The 15739-nt window shown below is 47.6% G+C and overlaps 1 protein-coding gene across 1 annotated transcript in view; it reads left to right on the top strand.

The window, feature by feature from the left end:
• Positions 1 to 15739, top strand: part of LOC119972132 — a 660627-nt gene that overhangs the window by 474150 nt on the left and 170738 nt on the right. Inside the window, exon 42 of the mRNA XM_038808465.1 lies at positions 6014 to 6207. Within this exon, the coding sequence (XP_038664393.1) occupies positions 6014 to 6207 (194 nt within the window). The remainder of the gene's footprint in view (positions 1 to 6013; positions 6208 to 15739) is intronic.

Raw genomic sequence — 15739 nt, forward strand, 5'->3', positions numbered from 1 at the left:
AAACCCTTCTAAAGTCCCTCTACACTATTCCCTTATCGTCCATATGCCTATCCAATGACCATTTGAATGCGTTTAGTGTTGGCGAGTCCACTACTGTTGCAAGCAGGGCATTCCACGCCCTTACTACTCTCTGAGTAAAGAACCTACCTCTGACATCTGTCCTATATCTATCTCCCCTCAATTTAAAGCTATGTCCCCTCGTGCTGGACATCACCATCCGAGGAAAAAGGCTCTCGATGTCCACCCTATCTAATCCTCTGATCATCTTGTATGCCTCAATTAAGTCCCCTCTTAACCTTCTTCTCTCTAACGAAAACAGCCTCAAGTCCTTCAGCCTTTCCTCATATGATCTTCCCTCCATACCAGGCAACATTCTTGTAAATCTCCTCTGTACCCTTTCCAATGCTTCCACATCCTTCCTATAATGTGGCGACCAGAACTGCACACAATACTCCAAATGTGGCCGCACCAGAGTTTTGTACAACTGCAAAATGACCTCATGGCTCCGAAACTCAATTCCTCTACCAATAAAAGCTAACACACCGCACGCCTTCTTAACAACCCTCTCAACCTGGGTGGCAACTTTCAGGGATCTATGGACATGGACACCGAGATCTCTCTGCTCGTCCACACTACCAAGAATCTTACCATTAGCCCAGTACTCTGCCTTCCTGTTATTCCTTCCAAAATGAATCACCTCACACTTTTCTGCATTAAACTCCATTTGCCACCTGTCAGCCCAGCTCTGCAGCTTATCTATGATCAAGGACAAAGGCTCTGCAATCTCCTCCCTGGCTTCCCAGAGAATCCTAGGATAAATCCCATCTGGCCCAGGGGACTTATCTATTTTTACACTTTCCAAAATTGCTAACACCTCCTCCTTGTGAACCTCAATCCCATCTAGCCTGGTCGACTGTACCTAAGTATTCTCCTCGACAACATTGTCTTTCTCCAGTGTAAACACTGACGAAAAATATAAATTTAACGCTTCCCCTATCTCTTCTGAATCCACACACAACTTTCCACTACTATCCTTGATTGGCCCTAATCTTACTCTAGTCATTCTTTTGTTCCTGATATACCTATAGAAAGCCTTAGGGTTTTCCTTGATCCTATCCGCCAATGACTTTTCGTGTCCTCTCCTCGCTCTTCTTAACTCTCCCTTTAGGTCCTTCCTGGCTAACTTGTAACTCTCAAGTGCCCTAACTGAGCCTTCATGTCTCATCCTAACATAAGCCTTCTTCTTCCTCTTGACAAGTGCTTCAACTTCCTTAGTAAACCACGGTTCCCTTGCTCGACAACTTCCTCCCTGCCTGACAGGTACATACTTATCAAGGACACGCAGTAGCTGTTCCTTGAAAAAGCTCCACATTTCGATTGTACCCATCCCCTGCAGTTTCCTTCCCCATCCTATACATCCTAAACCTTGCCGAATAGCATCATAATTACCTTTCCCCCAGCTATAATTCTTGCCTTGTGGTATATACCTATCCCTGCCCATTGCTAAAGTAAACATAACCGAATTGTGATCACTATCATCAAAGTGCTCACCTACATCTAAATCTAACACCTGGCCGGGTTCATTACCCAGTACCAAATCCAATGTGGTGTATATTAGGCAACAATTGTCGGCCTTTCACAAAGCCTGTTTGATCCCTCAAAATTATATACGGGAGGTAAGGCTCCAACCACAGCACCAACAACTTAGCGAGTGGCCTGATATCCGTGTTCAAAAGCAATACCTGATAAAGGAGCTGAGCTCCGAAAACTAGTGATTCAAAACAAACCTGTTGGACTTTAACATGGTGTTGTAAGAGTTCTTAGCAAAAGCAATAAGGGCAGTAAGAACCACACTCTGTTGGGTTTTTGTCTTTCTTAAGAAGCAGGGAAATAGAGGCTTGTGTGAGGATTGGAGGCAGTGACCCCTGGGATAGGGAATTATTGAACATGTCCAATAATAATGGCACAAGTTGTTCCGAGAACTTCTTGTAAAATTCAATCAGAAAGCCATCTGGACCTGGGGCCCTACCAAACTGCAGCAGCCAATACATATGAAAATCTCATCTGGGTGTAACGGGGAGTCCAACTCACTGCTCATATCCACCTCAACCATTGGAATGTATAGACCATCCAGAAAGTCGGACAAGACCGATATAGTTTGATCAAATAGTTTGGATGGGGTAGTGTTTGTGCAGTGTGTCCAAGAAGCTTTTCTAACACAGTATGTAGATTGTCCGACCAGAGGGGAGGCCATATTGGATTTAGTACTTGGTAATGAACCAGGGCAGGTGATAGATTTGTTAGTGGGGGAGCATTTTGGAGGTAGTGACCACAATTCTGTGACTTTCACTTTAGTAATGGAGAGGGATAGGTGCGAGCAACAGGGCAAGGTTTATAATTGGGGGAAGGGTAAATACAATGCTGTCAGACAAGAATTGAAGTGCAGAAGTTGGGAACATAGGCTGTCAGGGAAGGACACAAGAGAAATGTGGAACTTGTTCAAGGATCAGGTACTGCGTGTCTTTGATATGTATGTCCCTCTCAGGCAGGGAAGAGATGGTCGAGTGAGGGAACCATGGTTGACAAGAGAGGTTGAATGTCTTGTTAAGAGGAAGAAGGAGACTTATGTAAGGCTGAAGAAACAAGGTTCAGACTGGAGGGATACAAGATAGCCAGGAGGGAACTGAAGAAAGGGATTAGGAGAGCTAAGAGAGGGCATGAAAAATCTTTGGCGGGTAGGATCAAGGAACACCCCAAGGCCTTTTACACATACGTGAGAAATATGAGAATGACTAGAGTGAGAGTAGGTCCGATTAAGGACAGTAGCGGGAGATTGTGTATTGAGTCTGAAGAGATAGGAGAGGTCTTGAACAAGTATTTTTCTTCAGTATTTACAAATGAGAGGGGCCATATTGTTGGAGAGGACAGCGTGAAGCAGACTGATAAGCTTGAGGAGATACTTGTCAGGAAGGAAGATGTGTTGCGCGTTTTGAAAAACTTGAGGATAGACAAGTCCCCCGGGCCTGACGGGATATATCCAAGGATTCTATGGGAAGCAAGAAATGAAATTGCAGAGCCGTTGGCAATGATCTTTTCGTCCTCGCTGTCAACAGGGGTGGTACCAGAGGATTGGAGAGTGGCGAATGTCGTGCCCCTGTTCAAAAAAGGGAATAGGGATAACCCTGGGAATTACAGGCCAGTTAGTCTTACTTCGGTGGTAGGCAAAGTAATGGAAAGGGTACTGAAGGATAGGATTTCTGAGCATCTGGAAAGGCATTGCTTGATTAGGGATAGTCAGCACGGATTTGTGAGGGGTAGGTCTTGCCTTACAAGTCTTATTGAATTCTTTGAGGAGGTGACCAAGCATGTGGATGAAGGTAAAGCAGTGGATGTAGTGTACATGGATTTTAGTAAGGCATTTGATAAGGTTCCCCATGGTAGGCTTATGCAGAAAGTAAGGAGGCATGGAATAGTGGGAAATTTGGCCAGTTGGATAACAAACTGGCTAACCGATAGAAGACAGAGAGTTGTGGTGGATGGCAAATATTCAGCCTGGAGCCCAGTTATCAGTGGCGTACCGCAGGGATCAGTTCTGGGTCCTCTGCTGTTTGTGATTTTCATTAACGACTTGGATGAGGGAGTTGAAGGGTGGGTCAGTAAATTTGCAGATGATACGAAGATTGGTGGAGTTGTGGATAGTGAGGAGGGCTGTTGTCGGCTTCAAAGAGACATAGATAGAATGCAGAGCTGGGCTGAGAAGTGGCAGATGGAGTTTAACCCTGACAAGTGTGAGGTTGTCCATTTTGGAAGGACAAATCTGAATGCGGAATACAGGGTTAATGGTAGGGTTCTTGGCAATGTGGAGGAGCAGAGAGATCTTGGGGTCTATGTTCATTGTTCTTTGAAAGTTGCCACTCAAGTGGATAGAGCTGTGAAGAAGGCCTATGGTGTGCTAGCGTTCATTAGCAGAGGGATTGAATTTAAGAGCCGTGAGGTGATGATGCAGCTGTACAAAACCTTGGTCAGGCCACATTTGGAGTACTGTGTGCAGTTCTGGTCACCTCATTTTAGGAAGGATGTGGAAGCTTTGGAAAAGGTGCAAAGGAGATTTACCAGGATGTTGCCTGGAATGGAGAGTAGGTCATACGAGGAAAGGTTGAGGGTGCTAGGCCTTTTCTCATTAGAACGGAGAAGGATGAGGGGTGACTTGATAGAGGTTTATAAGATGATCAGGGGAATAGATAGAGTAGACAGTCAGAGACTTTTTCCCCGGGTAGAACACACCATTACAAGGGGACATAAATTTAAGATAAATGGTGGAAGATATAGAGGGGATGTCAGAGGTAGGTTCTTTACCCAGAGAGTAGTGGGGGCATGGAATGCACTGCCTGTGGTAGTAGTTGAGTCGGAAAATTTATGGACCTTCAAGCGGCTATTGGATAGGTACTTGGATTAGGGTAGAATAAGGGAGTGTAGGTTAACTTCTTAAGGGCAGCACGGTAGCATTGTGGATAGCACAATTGCTTCACAGCTCCAGGGTCCCAAGTTCGATTTCGACTTGGGTCACTGTCTGTGTGGAGTCTGTACATCCTCCCCGTGACTGCGTGGGTTTCCTCCAGGTACTCCGGTTTCCTCCCACAGTCCAAAGATGTGCAGGTTGGGTGGATTGGCCATGACAAATTGTCCAAAATTCTATGATTAACCTAGGACAAAGGTTCGGCGCAACATCGTGGGCCGAAGGGCCTGTTCTGTGCTGTATTTCTCTATACTCTATATCTGCGGGGGGCTTAATCTATAAAGATCATGGTAGAAGGATTTAAAACCACATTGACCTGGAAAGGTGCAGAAACGAGGTTACTGCCCAAATTAAGTATCTGAGTAATCTCCTGGGAAGCCGCCTGCTGTTGAGTTGGTGACCCAGAAGATGACTTGTCTTCTTCCCATACTCCTAGAACATACCCCTGGAATGTTATCACTGATGTATCGCCCTACTAGTGTACAATATCCCAAACTGGATCTGTAATATTTTCCTATTTGCCAGTCGCTCCAGAGTAGGATCAAGCGAGTACTGATGATCCACCTCAAGAATGGAATCCACCAGCCTCTGCTGCTCCAACCGAGCTGTCTTCAACAGATAAGCCCTATAAGAGATAACTTCTCCCCTGGGGATTGTCTTAAGAGCCTCCCACAATGTGGAAGGTGAAATTGAATCAGACCTATTAGATTTTATATAGTTCACTATTGAAGTGGTCATAGGGTCACAAACTTTTAAATCAGCTAACACTGTGGTATCTAACCACCAGGGTGGACGCTGGGTGGGTCCAGACTCCAGCAAAACATCAATAAAGTGCGGGGTCTGAAATAACAATTGCTAAGTACTCAGCCAGCATCACTGAAGAGAGGAGAACACTATCAAAAACAAAAAATTCAATCCGACAATATGTGTTCCGGATATGTGAAAAAGGGAGAATTTTCTATCATTCAGGTGCAAAAAGCGCAAAGGATCCACGACCCCCATCTGTGCCATAAAATAAACCAGAGCCCTGGCCAAGGGATGGAACAAGGGATTTAAACTTGGAACAATCTAAAACACAATCCAGGTCCCCACCTAAAATGGGTTGGTGTGAGTTAAGTTTAGGGAGGGAGGGAGTTAATAAAATTTGTTGCGGCGTAAATATTGTGCATAACAATCGGGAACCACAGACAATAATATACCGACCACTGGGGTAGGCTATAATCTTAAGAGGCGGAAAACTGAACTGTTTTGAATGAAAAACCTGCCCACCCACCTCTTGCACACCCAGGTCTGGCATGAACAACCCGTGGCGCCAAGAAAATGGCCAATAAGTTTAGCTCTCCAGCGGGAGCCAACTCGTGGTTGTCTTTCCCCCTACATTACACCACTGGAGGTTCCACATGGGAACTATACTTGTTCACGACTCTCAGTTTTCAAGGCATGGAAGATTGACAAGTATTATTTTTAGAATAGATCTGTTTCTTTGTTTTTATTCAGAATCTGCCGATATTTTCACAAACCCTTTGAAGCATTTTACAATTGACCGCAAAGAACAGTGGCACATATGGATACTTAGGTTGGCTGACAGTGAAGAAATAATACATAAACCTGAGATTTCCATGATTGTATTTGGAACAAAGGGAAAATCTCCAATGCTGGAAATTGCAAATATGAAAAATCTCCCATTTGAAGTAAGTTGATTTGGAAAATGAAATACAATCTTTTCTTCTGTTGACATGTTCTGATAATAGTACTATTCCCTTTTTATACCTCAACTTCATTACTCCAAACAGTTAAGATTAAATTCTTTCCTATGCAAAAAATTGTCACATATTGACCCCAAATTTGTTGTCAGAATAACAGTGGTTGGAATTTACCAATTTTGAGGCACTGTGGTGGTGGGCTATTTCAGCAGCACCCAGTCCGCTGTTCTGAATGGCATGAACTGGTGCCCTATTCCACACTTGGAAGCCAATTAATTATGCACAGGTGAGTATCTCTCCAAATCACTGACCCCCTCCCCCATTACCCACTTCCTAATCATGGCTATATTTGCTGCCCAGTAATAGTTCCTAAAGTTCGGCAGTGCCAGCCCACCTCCCGCTCGGATCCACTCTAACAGCACTTTCTTTACTCGTGGTGTTTTACCCGCCCATACAAAACCAGAAATTACCCTATTCACCCGCTTTCAAAAGGCCTTTGGGATAAAAATAGGGAGGCACTGGAAAACAACCAGAAATCTTGGGAGGACCATCATTTTTACGGTCTGTACCCTCCCTGCCAGTGACAACGGGGGCATGTCCCACCTCCAAACGTCCTCCTTCATTTGTTCGACTAACCGGGTCAGTTTAATTCATGCAACTGCACCCATCCCCGTGCCACTTGAATTCCCAAGTAGCAAAAACTCCCTCGCACCACTTTAAACGACAGCTTCCCCAGTCTCCTCTCCTGCCCCCTCGTCTGGATCACAAAAACCTCACTTTTACCCAAATTCAATTTGTACCCCGAGAACTGGCCAAATTCCCCTAAGATCCGCATAATCTCCTCCATGCCCCCTAATGGGTCAGAGATATATAGGAGTAGGTCGTCTGCATATAACAAGAGCCTGTGGTCTGCCCCCCCACCGCCCCGGACTAGCCCTTTCCAGTCCTTTGAAGCTCTCAGCACCATCGCCAATGACTCTATATCCAATGCAAACAACAGTGGGGAGGGAGGACATCCTTGCCTTGTCCCCTGGTGCAGCCTAAAGTAGTCTGAACTCGGCCGGTTCATCCGCACACTCACCACTGGCGCCTGGTTCAGCAACCGAACCCAGTCAATAAAGTCCTGCCCAAACCCAAACTGTCCCAGGACCTCCCACAAATAATTCCATTCCACCCGGTGGCAGGCCTTTTCCGCGTCCATAGCAACCACAATCTCGGCCTCCCTACCCTCGGAGGGCATCATGATCACATTTAGGAGATTTCTAACATTGGGTGTTACCTGCCTGCCTTTAACAAACCAGTCTTCCCCTATCACCCGGGAACACAGTCTTCTATCCTTGAGGCCCTTCTTTTGGCCAGCTCCGCACCAAAATCCTGATAAATGAGCAGCTCGTTGTTTTCCCATTTGCAGCTCTTCATCTGCCTAACCCACCTCAAGATCTGTTCCTTATCCAGGAAGTGATGCATTTGTACCACCATTGCTTTTGGCGGCTCATTCATCTTCAGCTTCCTCTCAAGCGTTCTATGCGCCCTGTCCACTTCCAACGGTCGAGCAAATGCACCTTCGCCCAGCAGCTTCTCAAACATACACGCCACATATGCCCCTGCGCCAGGGTTCAGGCACACGACGCCCGACACAAGAGGTGGCAGGAGAAGTTGGAAGATCTTGAAAACAGGTCCAGCAGACAGAACCTGCAAATTCTGGGTCTGCCAGAGGTTGCGGAAGGGTCGGACGTGAGCGCTTTCGTGACCACGTTATTGGGGTCCCTGATGGGGCCAGGAGCATTCCCTCGGCCTCTGGAACTGGATGGGGCGCACAGAGTCCTTGCAAGGAAGCCCAAAACGAATGAACCGCTGAGGGTCACGGTGGTACGGTTCCACCGCTTCTCAGATAAGGAACGAGTCCTGCGATGGGCTAAAAAGGAGCGGAGCAGCAGGTGGGAGAACAGCGTAATCCGCATCTACCAGGACCTGGGAGCAGAACTGGCCAAGAGGTGCGCTGGATTCAACCGGGCTAAGGCGTCTCTCCACAGCAAAGGGGTGAAGTTCGGGCTGCTGCATCCGGCGAGGCTGTGGGTCATGTATCAAGATCGCCACCATTACTTTGATACACCGGATGAGGCGTAGAATTTCACCAAGCAAGAAAGGTTGGACTCGAACTAAAGGACAGCCACACTGGGATGTTACTCTGGTGGGGATGGTAACTGCCGAGTAGCCGAAGGCAGCGACATTATGTTGTTTCCTCTTATTTTTGTTCGTTTGGCCATGTTTTCGTCTTTTGTAGAACTCAGCCGCAGAGGGAGGAGGGGGGCCCTACAGGTGGGGCTGCTCTCCTGGCAGCTGGGGCCGTGTCTTTGATGGGGCCAGATTTGCGCACGGGGTTTGCGGTTTGTTTTGCTTGGGGTAGGGGGCGGAAAATGTTCTTGGGGGCCGTTGAAACTGATAAGTTGGGCTTTCCATGGGGGGGGAGGGGCCCGCAAAATGTGGCATCTGAGTAATTGCAGACAGGGTCAGCAAGGGGCAGCTGACTCACGGAAGCATAATGGGGGGAGAGCCAATGTCAAGCAGGTGCTTGACTTTTGGTTTGGGATCACGTGGTTGTTGGGGGGGGGGGGGGGGGGGATGGGGGATGGGATGCTACTTGGCTGACAGAAAAGATGCCAACTTGGGGGAACAGATGGAGAGTCGGGGGGGTGGGGGGGCCTCCAATGGGAGGGCTTGAGTGAGCGGGGGACGTGGGCTCATGGCTGGCCGAAAAAGGGAGATGGCTAATCAGCAGGGGAGGAGGGGGGGCCAGGCCCCCATTCAGGCTGATCACATGGAATGTGCGGGGCCTGAATGGGCCGGTCAAGAGGGCTTGCATGTTCTCGCACTTAAAGGGGCTAAAGGCAGACGTAGCCATGCTACAGGAGACGCACCTAAAACTTGCGGACCAAACAAGATTGAGAAAAGGGTGGGTGGACCAGGTGTTCCATTCGGGGCTGGATTTAAAGACCAGAGGAGTAGCAATCCTGGTCAGCAAACGGGTGGCTTTTGAGGCAGGGAATATTGTAGCTGACAAGCGGGGCAGATACATAATGGTCAGTGAGTAAACTGCAGGGGACCCGGGTGGTGCTAGTGAACTTTTACACCCCGAACTGGGACGACATGGAATTTATGAGACGCACGCTGGGTAAAATTCCAGACTTAGACTCACACAATCTGATTATGGGGGGTGACTTGAACATAGTTATAGACCCTGTACTGGACTGGTCAAACCCCAGGTTGAGGAAGTGACCAGCGGCGGCTAAATAACTGAGGGGATTCATGGAACAGGTGGGGAGGCGTAGATCCGTGGAGATTTGCCTGACCAAGGGCGAAAGAGTTCTCTTTCTTTTCCCATGTCCACAAAGTCTACTCCCGCATAGATTTATTTGTGATGAGCAGGGCATTGATCCCCAGGGTGGAGGGGACATTGCAGTCTCCAATCATGCTCCTCACTGGGTGGATTTGCGTCTTGTGGGGAGAGAGGTCAGCCCCCACTATGGAGGCTAGATGTGGGGCTGCTGGCAGCCGACGAGGTTTGTGGGTGGATAAGGAGGAACATCAAGTATTACCTGGAAACTGATGATACGGGGAGGTAGCGGCGTCCACGGTGTGGGAGGTCCTGAAGGCAGTTATTAGAGGGGAGTTGATCTCTATCAGTTCTCATAGAGAGAAGAAAGAAATAGCGGAGGGAGAAAGGCTAGTCAGGGAGATACTCAGAGTAGACAGGAGCTACGCAGAGACCCCCGAGACGGGGCTACTGAAAGAGCGGCGGAGGCTGCAGGCGGAATTCGACCTGCTGACCACTGGGAAGGCGATAGCACTGCCGAGGAAGGCCAAAGGGGCTGTCTATGAATACGGGGAGAAAACAAGTAGAATGCTGGCACACCAACTTTGTAAGAGGGAGGCGGCCAGGGAAATTGGGGAAGTACGGGATAAGGAGGGCAACACGGTCATAGACCCAGAGGGGTAAACAAAGTCTTTAGGTCGTTTTACGGTAAATTGTAGGAGTCAGAGCCTCCGCTGGGGGGGAGGGGATGAAGCAAACCATGGTCTAACTGAGGTTCCCAAAGGTGGAAGAGGATCTGGTGGAGGGACTGGGCCCCTGATAGAGCTGGAGGAGATGGTTAAGAGTTTAGGGGACATGCAGTCGGGCAAAGCCCCGGAGCCGGACGGCTACTCTGTCGAATTCTACAAGAAATCTTCGGAACTGTTGTGCCCACCCCTGCTAAGGACCTTTAATGAGGCCAGAGAGAGGGACCCTCCCCCCAACAATGTCACAGGCTTCGATTTCACTCACCCTCAAACGAGAGAAAGATCCGCTACAGTGTGGATCTTATAGACCGATATCACTGCTGAATGTAGGCGCCAAACTGCTGGCCAAGATCTTAGCTGATAGGATTGAGGACTGTGTCCCTGGGGTGATAGGGGAGGATCAGACAGGCTTTGTCAAGGGCAGGCAATTGAACTCCAATGTACGGAGGCTCCTAAACATCATCATGATGCCCTCAGAGGGAGGGGAGGCAGAAGTGGTGACGGCAATGGACGGGGAGAAAGCCTTTGACCGGGTGGAATGGGAGTACCTGTGGGAAGCGCTAAGGAGGTTCAGATTCGGTGAGGGGTTCATCGGTTGGGTCCAGCTACTCTACCAGGCCCCCGTGGCAAGTGTGTGCACGAGCAGGGTGAGGTCGGAATACTTTAGGGTACACTGGGGGATAAGGCAGGGGTGTCCCCTCTCCCTGTTATTATTCGCCCTTGCGGTAGAGCCGCTGGCTATAGCGTTGCGGACTTCAAAGAACTGGCGGCGGTTGGTTTGGGGGGCTGGGGAGGAGGAGCATCGGGTCTCTCTTTATCCGGATGATCTGCTCCTGTATTATTCTGACCCACTAGAGGGGATGGGGGAGGTCATGCAGATTCTGAGGGACTTTGGCAATTTCTCGGGGTACAAACTAAATGAGAAGAAAAGCGAGATGTTCGTGATCCAAGTTTAGGGGCAGGAAAAGGGACTGGGACAGCTTCCGCTGAAATTGGTCGAGAAGAGCTTTGCGTACCTGGAGATACAGGTGGCTCGAAAGTGGGATGCCCTTCGCAAGCTTAATCTATCTGGCTGGTAGAGCAGATGGAGGGGGACTTCAGAAGGTGGGACATGCTCCCGCTATCTCTAGCGGGGAGGGTGCAGACCGTTAAGATGACAGTCCTCCCCAGATTTCTGTTCGTCTTCCAGTGCCTTCCCATCTTCATCCCTAAGTTCTTCTTTAAGCGGGTGAACAGGATCATCTCGGGATACGTATGGGCAAATAAGACCTTTCGAGTAAAGAGTCTGTACTTGGAGCGCAGTCCAGGAAGGGGGGGGGGGGGGGGGGGCTGGCGCTGCCAAACCTTTGCAGCTACTACTGGGCGGCTAACATAGCCATGATTAGGAAATGGGTATTGGGGGAGGGGTCGTCGTGGGAGCGGTTAGAGGCGGCCTCATGTAAAGGTACCAGCCTAGAGGCACTTGTAACAGCACCTCTGCTCTTCTCGCCGGCCCGCTACTCCTCTAGTCCGGTGGTGGTGGCGGCATTAAAGATCTGGGGTCAGTGGAGAAGGGCAGGGGGGTGGAGGGAGCCTCAGTCTGGACTCCGATACGCAACAATCACAGATTCGTCCCAGGCAGGATAGATGGAGGGTTTCAAAGCTGGCATAGGGCAGGCATTAAAGGGATGGGGGACCTATTCATAGACGGGACCTTCCCCAGCCTGAAAACGCTGGAGGAGAAATTTAACTTGCCTCCTCGAAACGCTTTCAGATACCCTGAGGTACGTGCCTTTCTGGAAAAGCAGGTGGTATCATTTCCGCTGCTACCCCCAGACAGGATACAGGATAGGGTGATCTCCGGCACCTGGGTAGGGGAGGGGAAGGTTTACTGGGAACTCCAGGAGGCAGAGGAAGCCCCAGTGGAGGTGCTTAAGGGTAAATGGGAGGAGGAGCTAGTTGGGGAGCTGGATGCTGGCCTGTGGGCAGATGCCCTAAACAGGGTCAATTCCTCCTCATCATGTGCCAGGCTTAGCTTAATCCAGTTTAAGGTGGTCCACCGGGCACACATGATGGCAACCAAGATGAGCAAGCTCTTTGGGGTTGAGGATAAATGTGCGAGGTGTGCGGGAAGTTCTGCAGATCATATCTATATGTCCTGGGCATGCCCGGCTCTAAAGGGATTCTGGCATGGATTTGCGAAGGCAATGTCCAAGATCTTAGACACACGGGTGGTGCCGAGTCCTGAGATAGCGATCTTTGGTGTGTCAGACCTTCCGGGAGTTCAGGAAGCGAAAGAGGCCGAGGTTTTGGGCTTTGCCTCCCTGGTTGCCCAGAGACAGATCCTTTTAATGTGGAGGAACTCAAAGCCCCCGAGTGGAGAGACCTGGGGTAGTGAAATGGCTGGGTTTCTCAATCTTGAGAAAATAAAGTTTGCCTTGAGAGGGTCCATGGCGGAGTTCTCACGGAGGTGGCAGCCATTCCTCGACTTTCTAGGAGAGCAGTAAAGGTCGGCAGCAGCAGCATCCCGGGGGGGGGGGGGGGGGGGGGGGGGGGGGGGGGGAATCATTACATTGTATTGTTCCTTTCTTTGTATATACGGTTACCATTTGTTTGTTTTTTTTCTTTGTTCTGTTATTTGTTGCGTACGGTTATGTAAAAATTATGTTTTTTTGACAAAAATTTGAATAAAAATATATATTTTTTAAAAACTTGATTGACAAGTGTAGTGACTGTTGTAGTTATGCAGATGAATAGGGTAGCCATTTTGAGGATCTTAATCAGTTTTGGCAGTAAATGTTGCAGAAGAATTTTTGAAGAAAATGAATGTCTGGCTTATATAATGTTAATAGGTTTGAAGAATGTAGTTTTGGAAATGAAATCCAAAATAGCATCTGCTTCATAAATGGGACTGAATTTTGATTTGTATGTCTGAGCTACATATTCTTTGAATGTTATCAGTTTCCAACATTGAATTGCAGATTCATACCCGCAAATGCTGCGTATGCTGCTCTCTGAAAGAGCTGTCCAATTAGTCCCACTTACCTGCTCTATCCCAAAACTTCATAAACATTTCTTTTCTCTTTTCCTAAGTAGAAGAAAATATCATGCAACATAGAAGTTGGTCCTTTGCCCCATTTTTGTCTGTGCTGGCTCCTTGAAATAACTCTCATATTAGTGACATTCACCTACCCATTCATTCCCATGGAAATGCCTTTAGTTTTCAAGTGTACACCCAGTCTCTTTTGGAAGTCACGAGTGAATAGATTATTATCATAAACAATTATTTTATCGTTCCTTGCTATTGAGTTTTGTTCAGGCTTCCTAATGTTATTTAATGAGAGACTGGGAAGTAGCCATGTGAGGGCCAATTTCACACTACCGCACCCCATATAGGAACCGGAACATGTGTTGGGAAGTTATGGGTGCGCAGCCTATTACGTTGCCGCAAGCACCCACCCCAGAAGACCCATGGGAACGTAGAACCAGCCCTATATTAACTTCAAATGATGTAGATTCCAAGTAGTGAGAAATATGTTGAATCATAATCAAATTACTGTGATGTAGCCTCCTTGACTAATTATGACTATGGAAGAGGCTCTTTGAATTGGCATTTTTGTTTTGCAAGTATTTATTGTGTTTTCTTTCAAGAGTTGATTCTGAATCTACTGCCACCACTCTTTCACACAGTGCATTCCAAATCATCACAACGCAGTACATTAAAAATTCTTTCCAACTCCCCTCAGAGGCCGGTGTAGACTCGATGAGCCGAATGGCCTCCTTCTGCACTGTAAATTCTATGATTCTATGATACTTTGTCAATCCTCTTAAATCTGTGATTTCTGGTTAACTGAGTCAACAACCTCTCCTCCCCGTCTCCATCACCACCACTTGAGGCACCTGGGACACTAACTGGTGCGCACCACACAGCCGCTCCGGTACAGCAGGTGGAGGTGGGAGCAGTCGAGGGGCCGGATGGTCGGAGGGCAGCCCAGAACCAGGATAGGATAATTTTATTTCATTTCATTTTTCATTTCATTTCAGGATCCCCTTGTCCTTACTTTTCACCCCACCAGCCTCCGCATTCAAAGAATCATCCTCTGCCAGTTCCACCAACTCCAGCTTGATTCCACCATCAAACACATCTTCCCTTTACTCCCCCTGTCAGCATTTCACAGGAACTGTTAATCACCCTCACTTACATTTCTTTCGTCTTTTGTCCTTGACATCTTTGTCTATGTCCACCTATCGCTGGCCCCTTCTCCAACCCCACTGCTACACGCCTCCCCACTACAGTATAAATCTGACCCCATTTCCAGTTCCCTCCAGCTTTCGCAAAGTCATCCAGACTCGAAATGTTAGCTCCCTTCTCTCTCAACAAATGCTGTCAGATCTGCTGAGATTGTTCAGTATTTTCTGTGTTTGTCCCATATTTATAGTTCTTATCTTCCTACTTTTCATTTTGCTGTTTCTCGTTAATTTGTTAACTAACCACATTAATCTGTCATCAGATGCTCCCATTATCTCACCGCTCAGCCATGGGTATGGCCTTCAGTTTCACCTTATCTCCTTCTTGTCCTGTTCAGCAATGAATGTCTGTGAAAGCTGTTTTTGTTATAAATGCTGGGCTAGCTGCCCCCTATCCTTAGTGAAGGATCCCATTATGTCTACAGTATTGGCAAAATTTCTCATCATGCCTCGAAAGACTTCTCATAACTAATTTTTTTCTATTCTAAAGCTAGTATTAAACATTTTAATATCAATCTTTTTTTTAAATTTAGAGTACCCAATTAATTTTTTCCAATTAAGGGGCAATTTAGCATGGCCAATCCGCCTGCACATCTTTGGGTTGTGAAGGCGAAACCCAGGCAAACATAGGGAGAATGTGCAAACTCCACACAGACAGTGACCAAGAGCCGGGATCGAAACTGGGACCTCGGCACCGTGAGGCAGCAGTGCTAACCACTGTACCACTTTTAATATCAATCTTAATAAAAATAATTTAATTTATCCTACCTCACTACTAACCATTTCTGAGACAATGTGTTGACGCCAACGAAGAATTTGTGGACTTCCATGACAGCAAAACTGGCGCCGAACCAGCATTTGAGCTGGTGATAGCCCTGAGCTTAACGGTGATGATCTGTATGATAATAGAGCCAAGTGTATGTCGGAATACGAGTCAGTGGCCTTGCTTATGAGTTGTTTGATAATGTGTACACCTTTCTCTACTTTGCCATTGGATTGGGGAAAGTGTGGACTCGGTGTCTCATGGTTAAAGTTGTATTTATTGCAGAATTCCATCCACTCCCAGCTCACAAAGCAAGGACCGTTATCGGACATGACTGTGGAATACTATGTCTCGAGAATATTTCCTTGAAGGCTTTGATAACTGATGCAGAAGTGAGATCTGGGAGTTTTATTACTTCCGGAAAGTTGGAGTAATAGTCAATGATAAGAACATAGTTTCAACCCATGGAAT

This window comes from Scyliorhinus canicula, chromosome 10, assembly GCF_902713615.1.
Source record: "Scyliorhinus canicula chromosome 10, sScyCan1.1, whole genome shotgun sequence".
Taxonomy (NCBI): domain Eukaryota; kingdom Metazoa; phylum Chordata; class Chondrichthyes; order Carcharhiniformes; family Scyliorhinidae; genus Scyliorhinus; species Scyliorhinus canicula.